General features: G+C 38.2%; 1 protein-coding gene across 2 annotated transcripts in view; it reads right to left on the bottom strand.

Annotated features, from left to right (window-relative positions):
• The window catches only part of LOC308244909 (solute carrier organic anion transporter family member 1B3-like), a 48427-nt gene continuing 28372 nt past the window's right edge, over nucleotides 1-20055 (bottom strand). For both annotated transcript variants that reach the window (XM_080661252.1, XM_080661253.1), the window contains exons 10-15: nucleotides 19243-19438; nucleotides 14901-15066; nucleotides 10776-10960; nucleotides 6177-6241; nucleotides 4315-4432; nucleotides 1-1290 (exon numbers count right to left, since the gene is read on the bottom strand). In XM_080661252.1, coding sequence (XP_080517378.1) covers nucleotides 1077-1290; nucleotides 4315-4432; nucleotides 6177-6241; nucleotides 10776-10960; nucleotides 14901-15066; nucleotides 19243-19438 — 944 coding nt within the window. In that variant the 3' untranslated portion in view covers nucleotides 1-1076. The remainder of the gene's footprint in view (nucleotides 1291-4314; nucleotides 4433-6176; nucleotides 6242-10775; nucleotides 10961-14900; nucleotides 15067-19242; nucleotides 19439-20055) is intronic.

Below are 20055 nucleotides of genomic sequence, written 5' to 3' on the forward strand. Positions count from 1 at the left end.
GTCTGACAGCCATAGCTTGCAAATTTTTGTTTATTTCTTCAGCAGAATTTTAATGGGAGGTTGGGAGAAGATGTATTAGAGGTTGCTAGACAAATTCAATTAAGGTTTGTGAAAGATATGACTTAATACATGAGTGACAGATGGCATGATGGCATAAATCTTTCATTATACTAGACTTCGGGCTTCAGTAACGTGATCCATTATTGCAGTCTTGGTCTTTCTCTGCTGCTGTTAGGATTCAAAATATCTGGAGAAGGGGCTGCTGTTAATTAATCAAGAGACTAGAAATATAATATAAATTTGTAATCCATGGGGTAGCTAGAGGAGCTTGGCTGTAGGAACCAAGTTCTGTCTGTCTCAGGACCCCTTGCTCTTTATTAACACAAATTGTCCTAAGGCAAAGCAGATATACACATCAAAGGCAAGGTTTAGTATACAGTAGGCATTGTTTTTGGGGGAACTGCCTTTGGCTGTTCAGGTGTTTGGCCAGCAGGAGGCAATAACATGTAGATTAAAATGCCCTGCAAGCAATCATTTTTGCATCCTTTTAGGTTTGGGGAAGTGCCCCCAGCCATTCTAGATGATTCAGCCCTGCTGAATAAGCCCCAAGTTTCCATCAACTTTTTGTTGAAACTTCTTGCATTTATGACATGCTGGAATTAGCTTCTGGCAATCCACACTGCTTTGTTATTTAAAAAAGGTTTAAGACTTTTCTACTTATTTAGGCTATGCATTTCTCTCCTCATTTTTTATTTTTTTACCTCCACCTATTTTCTAGTCACTTGCTTTATTGAGTTACACAAATACTTTTTCTTCTCTTACATACTACTCTCACTTTAAATTTGTATGGTTCATATATTCTAATCTTAACCACAAATGCATAGTCATGTAACAATGAGTACTCACTATTTATAGTTTGTTTAATTATTACAAATTCATAGGTAATTCATTGTACTATCATATGTAAAGAGTATGGGAATAGTTAGTAAAAGGAGCAGAAAACACAAAAATAACATCCTATTGAATTAATACAATGTTGGTTGGAAACCCAGCAAGAAAAGACTTTTTTTCAACCCTTACATATGTGTTTCACAGTTGGCTCTGGCAGAAGGTTCAAAATAAACATCATTATTTAAGAATTCTACATTTGCTTCAGTCACAGATTTTCTTCTGTTTGCTGATGCCTTGGTATCTTTTCCTTGATATACTTTTTTCATAGCATAAATAAATACAATAAACAAAATAACTGTTGTGAATTTTAAGCTCTCAACCAAGCCCAAGAAGGTTTTTCTGTGAAAAGAGAAAGAAAGTCAATTTTTATTTTAAAATGTGTGAGACACTTTACAATGCTTCTCTCCAGTATTCAGAAGACCTTAAAGGAAGAAAACAAATGATGTTTGAAATTATACATGAAAATATTAAGGCAGCAATTCTAGTTATTCTTTTTATTGGAGCACAAGGAATCTTTAATTATTTTAAATGGAATATTTAGCCACAGAATCTAAGGCTGATTAATGATCTACCCAGTACTTTCTATAAAATGAAGATTGGATAAAGAAGATGTTCTACATATACTCAATGGAATACTACTCAGCTATAAGAAAAGATGAAATAGCTCCATTTGAAACAACATGAATGGATCTTGAGAACATTAAGCTAGTGAAATAAGTCAGACAGAAAAAGCTAAGAACCATATGATTTTGCTCATATGTAGGATATAAAACTTTTAAGTTACAAACACAAACAGCAGAGTAGTGGTTGCCAGAGGGAAGGGGTGGGGAAAGAAGGGGTGGGGAAAGAAGGTTCTAATATGAGGTGACAGGAAAAGATTTGACTTGGGTGGTGGGCACATGGAGCAATATACAGATCTTGTAACATAGAAAGCCACACATGAAACCAATATGTTCATGTTGACCAATGTCACCCCAATCAATTTAATAAAAAAAATTAAAGTGAGGTATATTTGGAATGCTTTAACTTTCTCAAAGACAGATTGGTTTATGTGGACTGTAATAGATTATAAAGGAAATGAATTGACTGAGATAATAAAATTGAATCCATTTCGATTGAAGCAGGAGCCACTATTTAGTTTATAGGCTAAATACAGTCCAAAATGCCCTGCAGTGTGGCCTCCTGGAAGTATTTAACAAAGCCACATGGAATGATGTAGCACATATAGTCTATTCCTGGGATTCTCAACTGTGATTGCACATTAAAATAACCTGAAGAGATTTCAAAACTCCCATGTCTAAGCCACATTCCTTGACCAATTAAATAAAATATCTCTGAAGGTGTGACACAGAAATTAGTATATTTTTAAAGCTTCTCAGGTGATTATAATGAGCAGGAAAGATTGATGACCACTGACCTAGTAGGTTAGGAAGCACTCACTGGCCTCATGACAGTGTTAATTAAATGTTGACAAGTTTTATGCAAAAAAGAAAATATTTTGAACAATTATTAGTTTTGTTTGAAGATGAATGGCATTAATCATATAATTTTGACCTGTTTAAACTTAAGTTTGTTAAAATTACTATAGGGTCTTGTGGTGTACCAAATATGATGAAAGAAATATTTAAAATCTACAAAAATATTTGCTTCATGCTTGGGTATGTCAAGTAGTAATACACTAGTGCTAAGCTTTTCAAAACTTCCACTGCCACCAAGAAAAATTAATATGGGTTTCTTATTATGCGATTGTTATTGAGAAAATTTGAATAAGTTGTGTTTAAATTTAGGATCGTTATCAAAATAGATTTTTATTCTTTTAATTAGCAATTGTTGATATTCTTTTTCTATGCTAGATAAAATCAATGAACAATTATATGGTTACCTCAAAATAATCCAAAAAATCACTAGGTGACAATTTAACTTTTTGTAGAGTATTCATTGGTGAGCACACTGCTGTTTTAAAAAGTTGCACATTAGGCCATCTTTATGCAATTACTTTGCAATGTAGTATTTTAGGCAATGAACACAAATGACCAAAGAAAAAGTGATAAGGCCTGTGAGTGAGCTCCAAATTGCATAGAATTATAAAGAGGGATATCTATTTCCAGCTGGCTGAAAAGGTGCAAATTTTGGGAAAGATCATGTAGTTTGAATCATAAAGTATGTAGCTTTTTCAAACTGCCTTCTTTCACTTAGCAATGTGCATTTAAGTTACTGCCTTTTCTTTTTCTTTAGCATGATAGCTCATTTCTTTTTATTATTGAATAAAATTCTGTTGTATAAATGTACCACAGTTTGTTTACCTACTTACCTACTGAGGGACATGTTGGTTGCTTCCATATTTTGGCAATTATGAATAAAGCTGCTATAAATATAAAAGTGTAGGCTTTTATGTGGATATATATTTCCAGCTCATTTGAGTAGATGATTAGGAGCACAATTACTTGATTATACAATAAACCTGTTTAGCTTTGTAAGAAACTGTCAGACTTTTTAAACTTTTTAAACCATTTTGCCTTCCCACCAGCAATAAGAGTTCCTGTTGTTCCACAACATTGCCAGCATATGGCATTGTTTATTCTCAATTTTTATATGTTTAGGACATTTTTCTTGTGTCTATGTTGTGAGTTACAAATTATTTTTCCAGTTTATCTTTTGTCTTTGAACTTTGCTTAAGATAAGTTTTGTGATACAGTGTTTTAAAAATATTTTATCATTTTTTTCTACTATGGTTTTTAGGATTTGGATCACATTTAGAAACACATTCCTGCTTCCTAGATAATTAAAAGAACTTCTATCATAATTTCTTCTAATACTTGTATTTTTAAATTTTAAATTTATATGTTTGATTAATCTTCAATTAATTTTTATTTGCAGTTAACGTATTATTTCCACTATTTTTCTAGATGTCTACCTAGTTGTTTCCTTATGAATAGAATAGTATAGAAAGGATTCTTTCCTCTTTGTTTCCCATTGGCCTATGACTAGAGCTCCAGATGATTATTTTGTATCTTCAAAGAGAAGTCAGAGACCATTGAATATAGCTGTTGTTTATTATGAGGGGAATTTTTGGAAACAAAAGAGATTTGAGTAGAAATCCCAGATCTTTTTGTCATTAGCTGTGTGATTTTTGAAAATTATTTATTCTCTTTAAATTTTAGTTTCTTCATATTTAAAGGAGAAAAATAATCATATTTTACAGTTTCTATGACTATTAAAATGAGATGTCAGATTGCTGATACAGTTCATTAAATGATAGCTATAATTATTAATACTATTATTATACTGTCAATAATATATCATTCTTTAAATTAATATAATCAAAGAAAAACAAATTAATAAAATATATTAATGACAACTTACCCATAAAATGTGGAATTATAGATCCTACAAGAACCTTGCTTCCCAGAGCTACTGATGGACCACTTCATACATGATCTATCAATCAGAGCCCCAAAATATATAGGAGCTAGAATTCCTCCTGCAACATGAGGTGAAATGTCAATCCAAGGAACACCTTTCAAATGTAATGGTGTGATCCACATTGATACATTTAAGATTAAATAAAAAGTTAAAAACTTTGCAGAACTCTTCCATGTTTTAGCCTAACTCTACTCAAGAATCAAGATTATTGGGAATCTCAAAGGGTAAAAGGGGTCAAATATATGGTTGACAGAATGATTTGACTTTGGGTGATGGGCACACAATGCAATATAGAGATCATATATCATAAATATATATCCTTGAAACATGAAACCTTATTAACCAATATCACCACAAAAAGTTTAATAAGAAAACATTAAAAAAAGTAATTTCAAAAACTGAAACCATATATAATAGCACAGACACCTTTTATCAACCCTCACCCCACCACCACACATAGGAACATTATATGCCTGTATATCTGTTCTTCATATAGTGCCAATTAATTTAAGCCTGATTGGTGAAAAGAAGAATGCTATTTGTAAAATATGAATGTTATATTTGTTCATATCCCCTCCATTTTAAAATTTTTATTGATTTCAGAGAGGAGAGGGAGAGAGAGATAGAAACATCAATGATGAGAGAGAATGATTCATTGACTGCCTCACCTGGGACTGGGGATTGAGTCCACAACCCATGCATGTACCCTTGACGGGAATCAAACCCGGGACCCTTCAGTCTGCAGGCCAATGCTCTATCCACTGAGCCAAGCTGGCTAGCCCCTACCCCCCCCCCTTTTTTTTTTGGCAAAGAGAGCTGGAAGAGTGGAAATGGACATAGCTTCACAGGGAAGTGAAAAAGCTCTCAGCTTAACTGCTGCCAAAGCAGGAGATTTTCAACTCTATTTTTTAAAAAATTAAAAGGTAAGTGCCAACACTAAGACTTCCTCCCCATTGTTTTTGAATTGGTAGTCAGTAGGTATTTTTTCCATAGAAGCAGATAGGTTCCATTGTGTCATATTTTGGGCATATCAAAATAGTATGCTCACAAACTAGGATGGCAAAATTCCTTTTTTATTTTATTTTATGTCACTAGAGGAACTTCCGTTATTCTCAGTCTCATTTCAGCATATCTGGCTCCTCAAATTCTATGTTCATCTGCTAGCTTCTGTGCTCTAGATTATGTAGTAAGGCCTCTCCATTGGATCTGGAGACAGGAAACAACAAACCCTAAAATTTCCCTAGCTTTCATTCAAAACACTCCCTTATTCTAACACGCTCATTTCTTTTAGTTCTCATTTCCTCTTGCACTTTAAACTTCTGATAAAAGTTAGCTGCCCCAGCCTAGAGAATGAGGCAGTGGGAAGTGAAGACCCCTTCTGTTGTTTTGTAGTCTCAGTCTGACTGGATTCCCAGGCCCCTCCTGAGCTGTTTGGGGTACTAACGCCCTCAGTGTAAAAGGAAGGCCCTCTACTCTGCCTATGGAAAGAAATATTCTTAAGTCTGAAAGTAAAACAAAACAAAACAAACTTTGCAGACCATCCATTTTTGTGCTGGAAAAAGTGTAAAACAAATATGATTCCTTTTTCTAGTTAAAGATGGACTTGAACTAGAATTAACAATTTCTCTTTTAATTCACCCAGTTTTTCTCTGTCGCATATTATTTGTCACTTATCACAAAATAGAAATAAAATTTATTCATACTTTGTTTTTTACTTTCTTAAAATTTTAAATTAATTATATTCTGTCTTTGAGCTTTGATGTGAAAATTTATATCTTGAATTTATAATCTATTTATCATACCTAGTGCTCGGATAGTGAGTGTATGGAAGCCCACTGCAAGTGATTTCAGTTCAGGTTGAACATTTCTGAAATAAAATAAAGGCCAAAACTTCATTAAACATCTTTAAAATGCCAAACTGAGTTCAATATTAAAACATTTCTGTGTCATTGTTCTTCATGGTTGAATAAAAACCCTTAAGTAACTAGCTGACTTTATTTAAAATTATATTTTCAGTTGTTTTAAAAAGAAAATGTCTGAATAATAATAATAATAATAATTTTCCCTTATTTATTTAATGCATTATGATTTCAGGACAATTTAACAAACATTTTCACATTGGCTCCTTATGAAATCCTATGAGATAGTGGTCAGAACAGACTTTATTATGTCTATGAAGAAATTGAGTCTGTGTGGTCTGTTTAGTTGACACAGGCCATGAGCCCACACTTTAGGTCTAGGTCACAGCATAGCTCTTTCTACCATCTTATTTCTGTCATTGCTGTTAACAGAAAAGTTGACTAATATGATTCAGGAACTACATAATATAACCACGGGGGTGGGGGTCAAAAATATCTGTAGTTTAGTGTCTAATTTTAATAATTTTTTATTTTAGAGTCTGCTTCACAAAAGTTTTCTTTTGATAAAATCAAAGGCTGGTGAGAGATCAATGCCTATTTTTGACAAATGGTAATGTAAATCTTAACTACTTGCTCAATGTGATAAAACTAGAGGCCCGGTGCATGAAATTTGTGCTGGGGGGGTTGCTCAGCCCAGCCTGCACCCTCTTGCAGTCTGGACTGCTGGCTCCTAACCACTCACCTGCATGCCTGCCTCATTGCCCCTAACCCCTCTTTTTGCCTGCTAATCACCCCTAACCACTCCGCCTGCCTGCCTGCCTGATTGCTCCTAACCACCTCTGCCTTGGCCCCCGCCGCGATGGCTTCATCTAGAAGGACGCCCCGAAAGTTGTTCGGCTGTCCAGTCTAATTAGCATATTAAACTTTTATTATTTACACTAATAAAAGAGAAACATGCAAATTGACCGTACCTCTGCTACACCCACAAGCCATGCCCACCAGCCAATCAGGAACGAGTATGCAAATTAACCCAACCAAGATGGCTGTGGCCACAGAGCGAGCAGGAGGCTTGGGTTTCCCCGGCGATAGAGGAAGCCAAGCTTCCCACCCGCTCTGGCCAGGCCCTGGCCTCCACTCAAGGCTACAAAGTTTCAATTATAGAAGATAAATAAATCCCAACAAAAATGGCGGCAGCCACGGAGCTGGAGAGAGCAGGAGGCTTGAGTTGCCCCTGGCGATGGAGGAAGCCAAGCTTCCTGCAGCCCTGGCCTGCCCTGGCCTCCGCTCAAGGCTACAAAGTTTCAATTATAGAAGATAAATAAATCCCAGATACCAGGGCCTCCGCTTGGGTCACCCAGGGGCATGGCCAGCCTGCAAACCACCACAGGCCCCTCACCCAGGCCGCCTCACACCCCAAGGGAACCCTCATCCTGATCCAGGACACCCTTCAGGGCAAACCAGCCGGCCCCCACCCATTCACCAGGCCTCTATCCTATCTAATAAAAGAGTAATATGCAAATTGACTGTCACTCCAACACACAAGATGGCTGCCCCCATGTGGTCAAAGATGGCTGCCCCCATGTGGACACAAGATGGCCATGACAAGATGGCCAACAGGGGAGGGCAGTTGGGAGGGACCAGGCCTGCAAGGGAGGGCAGTTGTGGGTGATCAGGCCAGCAGAGGAGGGAAGTTGGGGGCAACTGGGCCTGCAGGGAAGGGCAGTTGGGGGGGATCCAGGCCTACAGGCGAGGGCAGTTAGGGGCAAACAGGCTGGGAGGGGAGCAGTTAGACATCAATCACGCTGGCAGGGGAGTGGTTAGGGGGTGATCAGGCTGGCAGGCAGAAGCAGTTAGGGACAATCAGGAAGGCAGGCAGTTGAGCAGCTGGGAGTCAGCAGTCCTGGATTGTGAGAGGGATCCCAGATTGGAGAGGCTGCAGGCTGGGCTGAGGGACACTCCCCCGCCGTGCACAAATTTCATGCACCCGGCCTCTAGTTATAGATATAAATGCCATCAATGATGGAACAAAAATCTCTCAAACCCCAGTTTTCTTCATGAGAGATTTTAAATTAAGAAGCTAAGACTGGTTGAGATGCAAACTAATATAAAGTTCTGAGATGGTTTTCTGTAAGTTAATATCTGTAATTTGGCAAATATGGAAGACTTCTCCTTTTGAGTAGACAACATTTTATATTAAGGTGGATTAGTATCTGTGAAATAAATTAGTATAAAAATTTCACAATACTTGGAGTCAGAGTATTAAACAAAGGTAGACTCAGTTTACAGGTCTATATTCATTTTTACAAAAGTCAATACATTTGTTTGTTTGTTTTCCCCCTTCCATGTCACACTGTTGGCTGACAGTTACTTGTGGTCAACTACCTAGGTCTTATAAATATAATTAGATGCTTACCCAGGTCACCATATTTATACATATACTAGAGGCCCAGTGCACAAAATGCGTGCAATCGGGGGGGGGGTGTCTCTCAGCCCAGCCTGCACCCTCTCCAATCTGGGACCCCTCTTACAATCCAGGACTGCTGGCTCCCAACTGCTCGCATGCCTGCTGTCCTGATTGCCCCTAACCACTTCTGCCTGCCAGCCTGATTACCCCCTAACCACTCCCCTGCCAGCCTGATTGGTGCCTAACTGCTCCCCTGCCAGCCTGTTTGCCCCTAATTGCCCTCGCCTGCAGGCCTGGTCACCCCTAACTGCCCTCCCCTGCAGGCCTGGGTCCCCCCCAACTGCCCTGCCTTGCAGGCCTTGTCCCTCCTCTGCTGGCCTGATCACCCACAACTGCCCTCCCTTGCAGACCTGGTCCCTCCGAACTGCCCTCCCCTGCTGGCCATCTTGTGGTGGCCATCTTGTGTCCACATGGAGTCAGTCATCTTTGACCACATGGGGACAGCCATCTTGTGTGTTGGAGTGATGGCCAATTTGCATATTATTCTTTTATTAGATAGGAGGATTAGATAGGATAGAGGCCTGGTGCACGGGTGGGGGCTGGCTGGTTTGCCCTGAAGGGTGTCCCAGATCAGGGTAGGGGTTCCCTTGGGGCATGGGGTAGCCTGGGTGACGGGCCTGTGGTGGTTTGCAGGCTGGGCATGACCCTGGGTGACCCAAGCGGAGGCCCTGGTATCTGGGGTTTATTTATCTTCTGTAATTGAAACTTTGTTGCCTTGAGTGGAGCCAAGCCTCCTGCTCGCTCCGTGGCCCCAGCCATTTTTGTTGGGATTTATTTATCTTCTATAATTGAAACTTTGTAGCCTTAAGCAAAGGCCAAGGCAGACCAGGGCAGGTGGAAAGCTTGGCTTCCTCTATTGCCGGGGAAACCCAAGCCTCCTCCTCTCTCTGTGGCCGCAGCCATCTTGGTTGGCTTAATTTGCATACTCACTCCTGAATGACTGATGGGCGTGGCTTGTGGGTGTAGCGGAGGCACAGTCAATTTGCATATTTCTCTTTTATTAGATAGGATGTTCTTAAGACCTACATTCAAGTCTTTATGTTTTCAACTTTAGGCGATTGAAAAATTACTTTCACCGATAGGGCTTGTCTTATCTGATACCTTCCTAACCTTGCACTTTTATCTTGTGCCATTTCTCTCTCATTAACTATGTTTCAACCAACAGGCTTCTTTGAATTCCTCAAACACACCAGTTCTTTCCTGCCTTGAGCATTGGCACTTAGACCTGTGAGTTTTTCATTTGGCTAACTTTAAGTTATTCTCTCAACTTTTAGATTAAATGTCATTTCTTTTGAAAAGTGCTCTTTGAGTCTTCTTCCTTATAGCTCCTCACTTCAATCCTAAATTAGGTTTCCCTTTTAATTCTCTCAATAGAACTCTTTTTCTTTATGAGTATTAATGACAATTTGTAATTATGTGTTTATTTTTAAGCTTATTTATCTTATGTCAATCTTCCCTGTCAGACTCTAAACTGTATAGGAATAGGTACTTTATCTGTTTTATTCACCATGGTATTTTTTTTTTATCAAGCACGGTTCTAAATATTGGTTTAATGAATGAAGAAAGGAATGAATTTTGTTCATATGTTTTTCTTTTGTGAAGGTATTTGAGAGTCTAGGTCAAAAACCATTCTAAGAGTGGATTAAAAGCTTTGGAATATTATAGACCTTATATTATACAGTCTGGTTCCCAAATGTTTTCTTCAAATAAAATCAATAGGTAATTCATACTGACAGGTTCATTAGGATATAAGGTGTTTCAAAATTAAAAGTTCATTTAGAATCGCAACAGGAATTTTTTAAGGATTGAAGCAATTATCAATCAGTCTGTGTTTTAATATTCTTAGCAAGAGGAGCAAGTATTGAATCTATATTTTTATAATGTAAGAATCAGAGCTAAATTATGATTAATTATGACATTGAAGTATCACAATAATCCTAAGAAAATGCATTCTTAGAACATTAAAGTGTAACAAAGTATGAATTTGGGTTCCAAATATATTATGGAAAAATATGTATATTATTAGGTGTGTTTATAGTCTAATATACATAAAAAAGTTTTTAAAAAGTTATACTCACTTAAAAACCAGCATGACAGTTGAGACTGTTCCCAATGAAGAGGTAAAGGAATTCAGGATTTGCACTACTATATACATATAAAATTTTTTTATACACTGATCATCTCTTGGGCATGCACCCAAAATCACTGAGTTACTTTTGTTCTGGAAACCAGTTGCTTCTACACAACTACAGTTATGAAACACCTAAAAAACAGTTTTTGAAATATTACAGAATATATCTGCCCAATATGATTGGTCTATAAATACAGTCCATTATAGTTAAGGAAGTCTCATTTATTCAAGCTAAAATAATTACAGATTTTAAATAAAATAGTTTAAAAATACAGTTGTTTCATAGTTGAAAGGCAAAATAGTTTCCTGGATTCCCTTCTAGGAAAAAAAAATAGTAAATCACCATTAACATTTAATTCATCTCTGATTTAAAAATTAGGAAAGAATAGAAGAAATTAATGTCTGAAACTCTGTATGTAATTTTCTCATTAATATAAATTCTTTTACTATTTCTCTTCTACTCACGATTGCTATGTATAACACACCTAATTACTCTCTTTAACAATTTCTACTAAGTATCAAGGACATTCCTTGAGGAGGGATTTCCCAAGGAATTCAGAAAATATAGTAGTTTGGAAGGGGCCCAAACCTGGAACTAGAGCTACCCATTGGAATAAGGCAGAGTCCAGGGGAAAAGCGGCCAGTTAGGGGTGCTGGAATTCTACCTTGGCAGTAAACACTACATTCAAGAGCATAATGACAGATTATAGAATATAAGATCTTGTTACCAGAGAGGTTAAATCCAACAGAATACCCTAATAGAACACAGAAGGAGAAAACTTAGGAACAAATAATTTTTGAGATTTAATTTGGCTTATGTTCAGGAACCAGAAGGGTGAGTGCTGGGCTGTGTGGCTACATTGTGGGGAGGCAAATCTAATCATTCTTGTGAGTTCAGCTAGCACTACCCCAGGAAGAGGAAGTGCTCACTCCCCTCCTACAAGCTAGTGGGCACCATTCCCAATGGGAGGCTATTCAGATTAGCCCTGCCAAGTCCCAAGTACCTCCACTGGGTGTACTTCTGGGGGGTTGAGGGTGGGGGGAGAAGAAAGAGTGGCTCAAAGCAGAAATATTCAAAGTGTGAGGCTATTGTCTGGGCCTGGGGCCGAGTGCTTAGCTCCCCTCCCTCCCCCACCTCTTGTGGACTGGGCTGGCATTATCCCCAGATGAGAGACTTGATATATCCTCCTGAGCCCAGGTGGCTGAGTCTCTGCTGCAGGCTGACTGTACCAAACCTGAACCTGCAGTGAGCCCTCCTAGAGGGAACTAGAGCTGGAAACTGTGGCAGAGACTGAGGGGTTTGGCTTTGAAGTAGGGCCCACTTTCCTCTCATTGAGTGCCTGACTGCATGATCCCCAAGTAGGGGACTCACTAGCTCTATCCTCCTGACCCCAGTTGCCCCACCCTACTGAGCTCACAACCAGGAGAAGAGGCTAGCCTGGGCTAACACTACAGACTTTCTTTGGAGGGCTCTGGAGGAAGATGAAGTAATCTCAGGGGAGGCAGCATAGCCGACAGGTGGAGGCAGACCTCAGGGAGCCTCAGTCTTTTTACAGATCTGCCCCCAACTCCCCAGCTCTAACCTGGAGGAAGCCGACACTTTTACACAGATTTCCCCCTCCCATGCACACTGAGGTCCAGCAGACACAGACACAAATGTGAACAGCATGGTAGCTACAGATAGGCAGCCCAAGGTTGGTTACACACAATATTGATAGTGACCTGTACCTGAAACTCACTGAAGTAGACTCAGAACCAACACAAACAGTGGTGGGCTTCACACCACACCAGAGACTGACCCAACTAGCCACACAAGTGACTCACCCAGAGTGGGATTCCAGCAGGCAACAGACCTTGCTGGGAACAACTCCACCTCATGGGGCAGGGGGAGAGGGTAGCCCCTACACAGCATCTCATACATGGTGAATGAAGTTTACCATTATAGTCACCCAGCCTGAAGGGTCAACTGCACACACAAAAGGGAAAACAGCTTTCAACATTCAAGACTCAACTATAACAGGGTGTGCACATAACCCACAAAAAAACAACAACAACATTTCTGGAGCACTGAGCTCAGGTGATTTGGAAGATTGTGCCACTGAGCCCAACAAGACACCTCCATCATAGAGCCATTATAACAATTTAGGAGTCGTAGAAAATCTACCTAAACACGGAGAAAAAATGGGGAGACAAAGACAAATTCCCCAAACAAAAGAATAAGAGAAATACCCAGAAAAAGAATTAAATGAAATGGATGGAATGGAAGCAACCAAAATACCAGATGCAGAGTTTAAAATAATGGTTATAAGGATGCTCATAGACCTTAGGGGAAGAATCAATAATCTCAGTGAGAACCTAAGCCAAGAGATTAAGCATTAATAAGAACACAGAGACCATTAAAAGGAATCAGTCAGAAATGAAGAATACTATATCTGAAATGAAGAAAATATTAGAAGGAATCAACAGCAGGTTAGATGAAGCAGAGGACTGAATCTGTGAATCAGAGGACAAGATAACAGTAAGCACCCAAGCAGAGCAACAGAAAGAAGGGAATTAAAAGAAGTGAAGAAAGTCTAAAAAACCTCTGGGACTACAGCAAATGTAACAATATCCACATAATAGGGGTACCAAAATAAGAAGAGGAGAGAGCAAGGGATAGAGGACCTGTTTAAAGAAATAATGGCAGAAAACTTCCCTAACCTGGTGCAGGGAAAAGGCACACAGATTCAGGAAGCACAGAGAATTCTAATCAAGATGAACCCAAAGAGACTCACACCAAGTCACACCATAATTAAAATGGCAAAGATTAAAGATAAAGAGAGAATCTTAAAGGTAGCAAGAGAAGAGAGAGAATTACTTACCTACAAGGGAGTTATCATAAGGCTGTTAGCTGGTTTCTCAACAGAAACACTTCAGGCCAGAGGTACTGGCATGAAGTAGTCAAAGTGATGAAAAGCAAGGATCTGCAACCAAGACTGCTTGATCCAGCAAGGTATCATTTAAAATTAAAGGGGAAAAAAGAGCTTCCCAGACAAAAAAAGAAAAAAAAGCTAAAGGAGTTTCTTACCACCAAACAAGTATTGGAATAAATGTTAAAGGGGCTATTTTAATAAGAAATAGAGAGGAACATAGATATAGAGAAAAATGACAAAATCACTAATCACCAGAGAGATACAAATTAAAACCATAATAAGATAACAGCTCACACCTGTCAGAATGGCTATCATCAATAAATCAACAAATGAAAAGTGCTGGTGAGGATGTGGAGAAAGGGAATCCTAGTGCACTGTTGGTGGGAATACAGACTGGTGCAGCTACTGTGGGAAGCAGTATGGAGGTTCATAAAAATTTAAAAGTGCAACTGCCTTTTGACCCAGTGATCCTTTTTCTGAGAATATATCCTAAGATTCCTGAAACACCAACTATAAAAAATAGGTTGACAGTTGTCAGTGGGGAGGGGAAACTGGATGAAAGAAGTTGAAGTGATATGTTCATAGCAGTGTTATTTATAATCGCCAAGATCTGGAAATATCCCAAGTGCCCCTCAGTAAATGAATAGACAAAATACTATGGTACATTTATACCATAGCATACTGCATAGCCATAAAAAAAAAAAAGAATTCTTATCTTTTGAGACAGCATGAATGGACCTGGATATTATTATGCTAAGTGAAATAAGCCAGTCAAGAAAGACAAATACCATATGATCTCACTTATCTGTGGAATCTAATGAATAAAATAGACTGATGAACAAAATAGAAACAGAGGCATGGATACATGAAATAGATTGACAGTTGTCAGTGGGGAGGGGAAACTGGATGAAAGAAGTTGAAGTGATTAGCCAAAGACAATACTTGCAAAATCTATAGACACAGACAACAGTGTGGTGGTGGCCAGATGAAGGGTGGTTGGTGGCTGGGTGGAGGTTGGCAAAGGGAGGGAAACTGGGACATCTGTAATAGTGTTAACAATCAAAGTAAAGTTGAAAAAGAAATCTGACAAATAATTTTTAAATCAAATCTGTGATTCTGATTAGGGGAGAAGAGGGAAAAAACCCAAATCTAATACTCACCATAGATTTTTTATTGCCACTTGAAGATTTACATCCTGCTAGACAAGGTGATATGTAAGTTATTCCATTGTCCCCACAGACTGGTTCCCATTCACTTTCATCACAATTGCAGTCTGAGTTGCAATAAGAAAGTGGTACATTTATGTGAGATGACACTGGATTATTTCTGGAAAGATATGATAGACATATATCAAAAACAGAGGAGGAGGAGGAGGAGAAGGAGAAGAAAGAGGAGGAGGAGGGGAGAGTGGGGAGAGAGAGGAAGTAAAATGAAGAAAAAAGGAAGGGAAAGGAAGGAGAGAGGAGGGGAATAGAAAGGGGAGAGGAGAGAGGAGAAAGGAAGAAAGGGGAAATAAGGGAAAGCATTGTCCTTTAATTCAACAGAGAAATTTGATGAGCAATGAAGCCAAAATAGCAAAGTTTTATAGGACTTATTAACTTTTTTACCCTCCATCTTTACACAGACATAAATTATGATAAAGATAAGGTAAAACAATAAAAAGAAAGCAAAGAGGATAGGTGACACATAGACAAGAGATTCTGTGACTCTCTCAAGAAATTACTCATTAAATAAGTCACTTCATTTTTCTGTTACTCAGCTTCTCTTCAGCAAGGTAATGGCATTAGATGAAGGTTCCTCCCAGCTCATTGTAAAGTCCCCAAAATCTGTGAATGTTTGTTAACTAATTTGAATTTTAAATGTTATATTTTCACTACATAGGAAAATAGTTTAACATGGTTAAAGCAGAATCCCTAAGGATCAATTTTTTAAAAATCAAGAAAAAAAAATCGGTTGAGAAAGACTAGAAATACTCCATATAATTTTTAAATGAAACTACAACATACTTTATATTGACTAACTGTAAAACATGGATATATTTATAAAATACAATCTTAAAACATTGCTGAAATGACAAAATAGAACTCTGTATAATTACTTTTCTACTTATAGATTTTTAAAACTATATTTTGGCTTTTGGTAAAAATCTTGATAATAATTGAGGATTGATAAACTATCTTTGAATGAAAATATAATTTACATAAAAAAGAAAAAAGTAGATTTTGAAATTCCAGAATGCTACCATCAATAATTTTACTAAAAAGCATCTTATATCCAATTCTTCTTGGGGACATACAACTGGAAGTGGTTAAATTTAATGATTAATGACCCAGTCCAGACATTGCAATCAGAAACTCCTGTGTTCACACTAATTCTGCCATGTTAGCAATGTAACTATTCTTTCTAAAATCAATTTTGTCGTTTGTAAGTCATATATAATAGCATCAATCTCATGGGATTTTTTTTTTTGGAAAAATATTAATTTGGCAGTTCGCAAACATTTTGTTCTTAGGAGCTCTTCACACTCAAAAGTTTTGGGGCTCTCAAAGATTTTTGTTCAAGTGGGTATATCTGTTGATATATACTCTATTAGGAATCAATGCTAAGAAAACTTTAATGTATGAGAATACACAAGCACACATATCATTAGCCATCAGACTGGTGTTATCATTGCATGTCTTGTAGGTTTAGAAAATATCACTATACATTCATGAGAACATGAGAATGGAAAAGACAAATACTGTCTTGGTATCATTTTAAAAATATTTTAAAATTTATTGACACTCTAATAAGCTTTCAGGGACCCCTATAGATCTTCAGACCACATTCTGAGAACCTCTGCACTAATTCATACTTTTAAAACTTTCCCCAGTGACTAGCATTTCATAAATGCTGAATACATTGATTCGGTTGTTTAATATCATTAGACTATTAATTCCGTGAGGGCATCTTCTTGACCTTTAAGGAAGCACTCAGCAAAATTTACTGACTGAAAACAATCCCAGAGGACTGTAGCTGCCTTCTTTTGAATTATGGCACGGTGACTGTACTTGTTTTCAGGGAACTGGCTAAAAGCGAAAGCCTGCCCTGGCAACCAGGGAGCCCTTGAACCAATGATGTGATGTGGTGCCATCTGGAGGCATTGTAGGGCTGCCGACAAGTCGTAGTTTATCTGAGTCTCAACTAATAAAAAAAGAGATTATAACAGGGTTGGGCTTCATGATCACTATGACTCTTTTACTGCTAAAGTTCAATGTTCTAGCTACTCTGTAGTTTGACTTACTAGAGTGGGTGATGCTGTATAGAAATAATCAACAATAGTCAGGATTAGTAGGAAGCGAGGAGATAATGCAAGGCTAGTTTGTCAAGCCTCCAAGAATAGGATGATGCTTAGGTAAGGAAATGTGAGAATAGTTGACAAGTTAAAATTGATGCTTCATAGGATCCAGAGTGTAAAAGCTTTGAGGCAACAAGAAAGGTCACCAAGGAGCATGGCTACTAAACTATGATTCAGGGATCCTTGCTTGTTGCTTGAATGTGAACCTTCCTAAGTTTGAATGTGAACTTTCCTAAACTCAAGTTGTTGGCTGTATTTAGGAGATGATAAGAAATCTGCACAGGAATCTTGCCCTTGATTTGAGGTAGAGACCATAGTACTAGGAATACTTAACGATATCCTATATACTGAGTGGCCAGATTATTATGACCACCCCATCAGTACTTCGTTGGGCCACCTTTTTTCTTCAATACTGCGGCGATTCTTGGCATTGACTCCACGAGATGTCGAAAGGTGATGCAAGGAATCTGACACCATGCCTGATGAATATCACTGTCCAGTTCTGTGGAACCAGCTGCCTGATGGCTCTTTTAACTTCGTCCCACAAATGCTCAATTGGATTGAGATCTGGTGATTGTGGGGCCCACCTAAGCAAGGTAAAGTCTCCCTCATGTTCTTGAAACCACTCCTGCACAATACAAGCACCATGGCATGGCGCATTGTCTTGTTGGAAGAGGCCATCTCCATTGGGATACACCATCAACATGATAGGATGAACTTGATCAGCAAAGATACTTAGGTATGTTGTGCTATTCAGACGTTGTTCCACACGAATTAAAGGGCCCAAATCATGCCAGGAAAACATGCCCCAAACCATAACACTGCCCCCACCAGCTTGAAGGGTTGCATGTGGGTGCATGCTTTCATGCTGTTTCTGCAAAATTCTCACTCTGCCATCTGCATGATGCAACTGGAAACATGATTCGTCGGACCACATGCCTTTTTTCCAATGCTCGACTGTCCAATCCTTGTGTCCCTGTGCAAATTGGAGATGTTTTATCTTGGTAACTGCAGACAGCAAAGGTGTTTGAACAGGACTTCGGCTTCCATATCCCATACAATGCAGTGTACGGCTAATTTGCCTACAAACGTCAGGTGGTCATAATAACCTGGCCACTCAGTGTATAATAAAAGCCTAATATGCTAAGTGTCTGGTCATCAAGTTGGCTGTTCAACCAATCAAAGCATAATATGCTAATGATATGCTAAGGCTGCTCAACAGCTTGCTATGACATGCACTGATCACCAGGGGGTAGATGCTCCAACCGGTAGGTTAGCTTGCTGCTGGGGTCCAGCCGATCAGGACTGAGCGAGATGGGCCGAACATGCCCTGGAGCCCTCCCATGGTCCCTTCCCCACTGGTCAACCTCCTGTGTCCCTCCCTGGCCCCATCCTGCACCAGTGGGGTCCCTTGGCCTGGTCTGTGCCCTCTTGCAATCCGGGACCCCTCAGGGGATGTCAGAGAACCAATTTCAGCCTGATCCCGCAGGCCAGGCCGAGTGACCCCGCTGGTGCACGAATTCGTGCACGGGCCTTTAGTTTGATAATAATAATAAAAATGAAAGGTTTTTTAGGATGTGATACGCAATTATATATGGGATGCTTATCAATTCTATCAAAGTAGACATTACAAAAAGAAGCAGTATTAGTTTGCAGAAATGGAGAACTCAATAGTACAATGTTTTCTTATAAAAGTAGTTGTTAAACATAAAAATTAACTGCAGATACAGATAGTTCAGTTGCTTTTAGAAAATGTCATTTGTATTCATCTCATGATCCATCCAAGATTATAATGGTTAAGACTAAGAATTTTGGAGTAAAAAACCCTAAATTGAAGTCAGAATCTTAACATTGCTATCCATATTATCTGTGTATCCTCTAAACCTTGCTTTTCCTAACTATAAAATGGGGATAAAAGTGTCCAGCACTCATTGTAAGCACTCCATACATGGTAACTATTATTACAAACTATGTCACTTTTTTTACAGCAAGGAATAAAAAAGATTTTTTTTAATCTTAAAAAAATGTACTTTTTAGGAATTTATAAGTTAGTAATTTCTCTCAAAAGAAAGTTTAGTTAAAATTGTCATCTACCCTGGTTTCTTTAAAGTCTTTTACATTGAGTAGTTATACATTGTACAAATGATATATTGATATATACAAACCCATCATAGGTCAAGGTTAGGCCGGCAACTGATTTGCTTTCGCAGATTAGTGCAAAATTTAATAGGTAAAGTATGAGGGTCAATAGGTTGATACAAAATAAATATTTGGCAATTCCAAGCAAGGTAAATTTGAATTTTTTAATGATATATCCTCCTGTAAACATTCCAGAGGCAATAGTTGGTATGGTTATGAATCCTAGAGATAAAAGAAAAAATAGTAATTATATACATACAGTTATTCTGGAATGTCTTTACATATGAAACACCGTATATATCAACCAAGTTCATTATAATCTTATTATTTCTTAAGACTGGTGGGCCTGGATGAAGGTAGGGTACCAGTGTATCATATAGGAGGGATAAAAATGATTTCTTGCCAATGCTGAGGGTTTTGTTTCCCTGATAGCAAAAGTCAGTGACTGAGAATATTTGTATGTCTAAACAGATAGTTTCTATGAGATGCTTTTCCACTGGAAAACAACAAAACATCATCTTCCTGCCTATGAGACTTTCATCCTACCATCTAAAAATCCTTCACATCTCCTCAAAAAGAAGAGTTTCAGTTCTTAAAAATGCATACCAAATGTGCTCAGTACTTTAGAATTGAATATTTGAATTACTATCTTTTTTTTATTCATTCAAACACACATATACCCTGAAATGATAAAAAGGCCTGTTATCAGTAAACATGGTTGGTCCCTCTTGTAAGTTTTCCCTTTCATTGTCTTGCAAGAGTTATTAAATATGAAGACCACTCTAACAAAACAATTCAGGCTGGGAACATTACTGGGAACGAAATTAACTCTTACAGTT

This window comes from Plecotus auritus (genome assembly GCF_963455305.1).
Source record: "Plecotus auritus genome assembly, chromosome: 3".
Classification (NCBI taxonomy): domain Eukaryota; kingdom Metazoa; phylum Chordata; class Mammalia; order Chiroptera; family Vespertilionidae; genus Plecotus; species Plecotus auritus.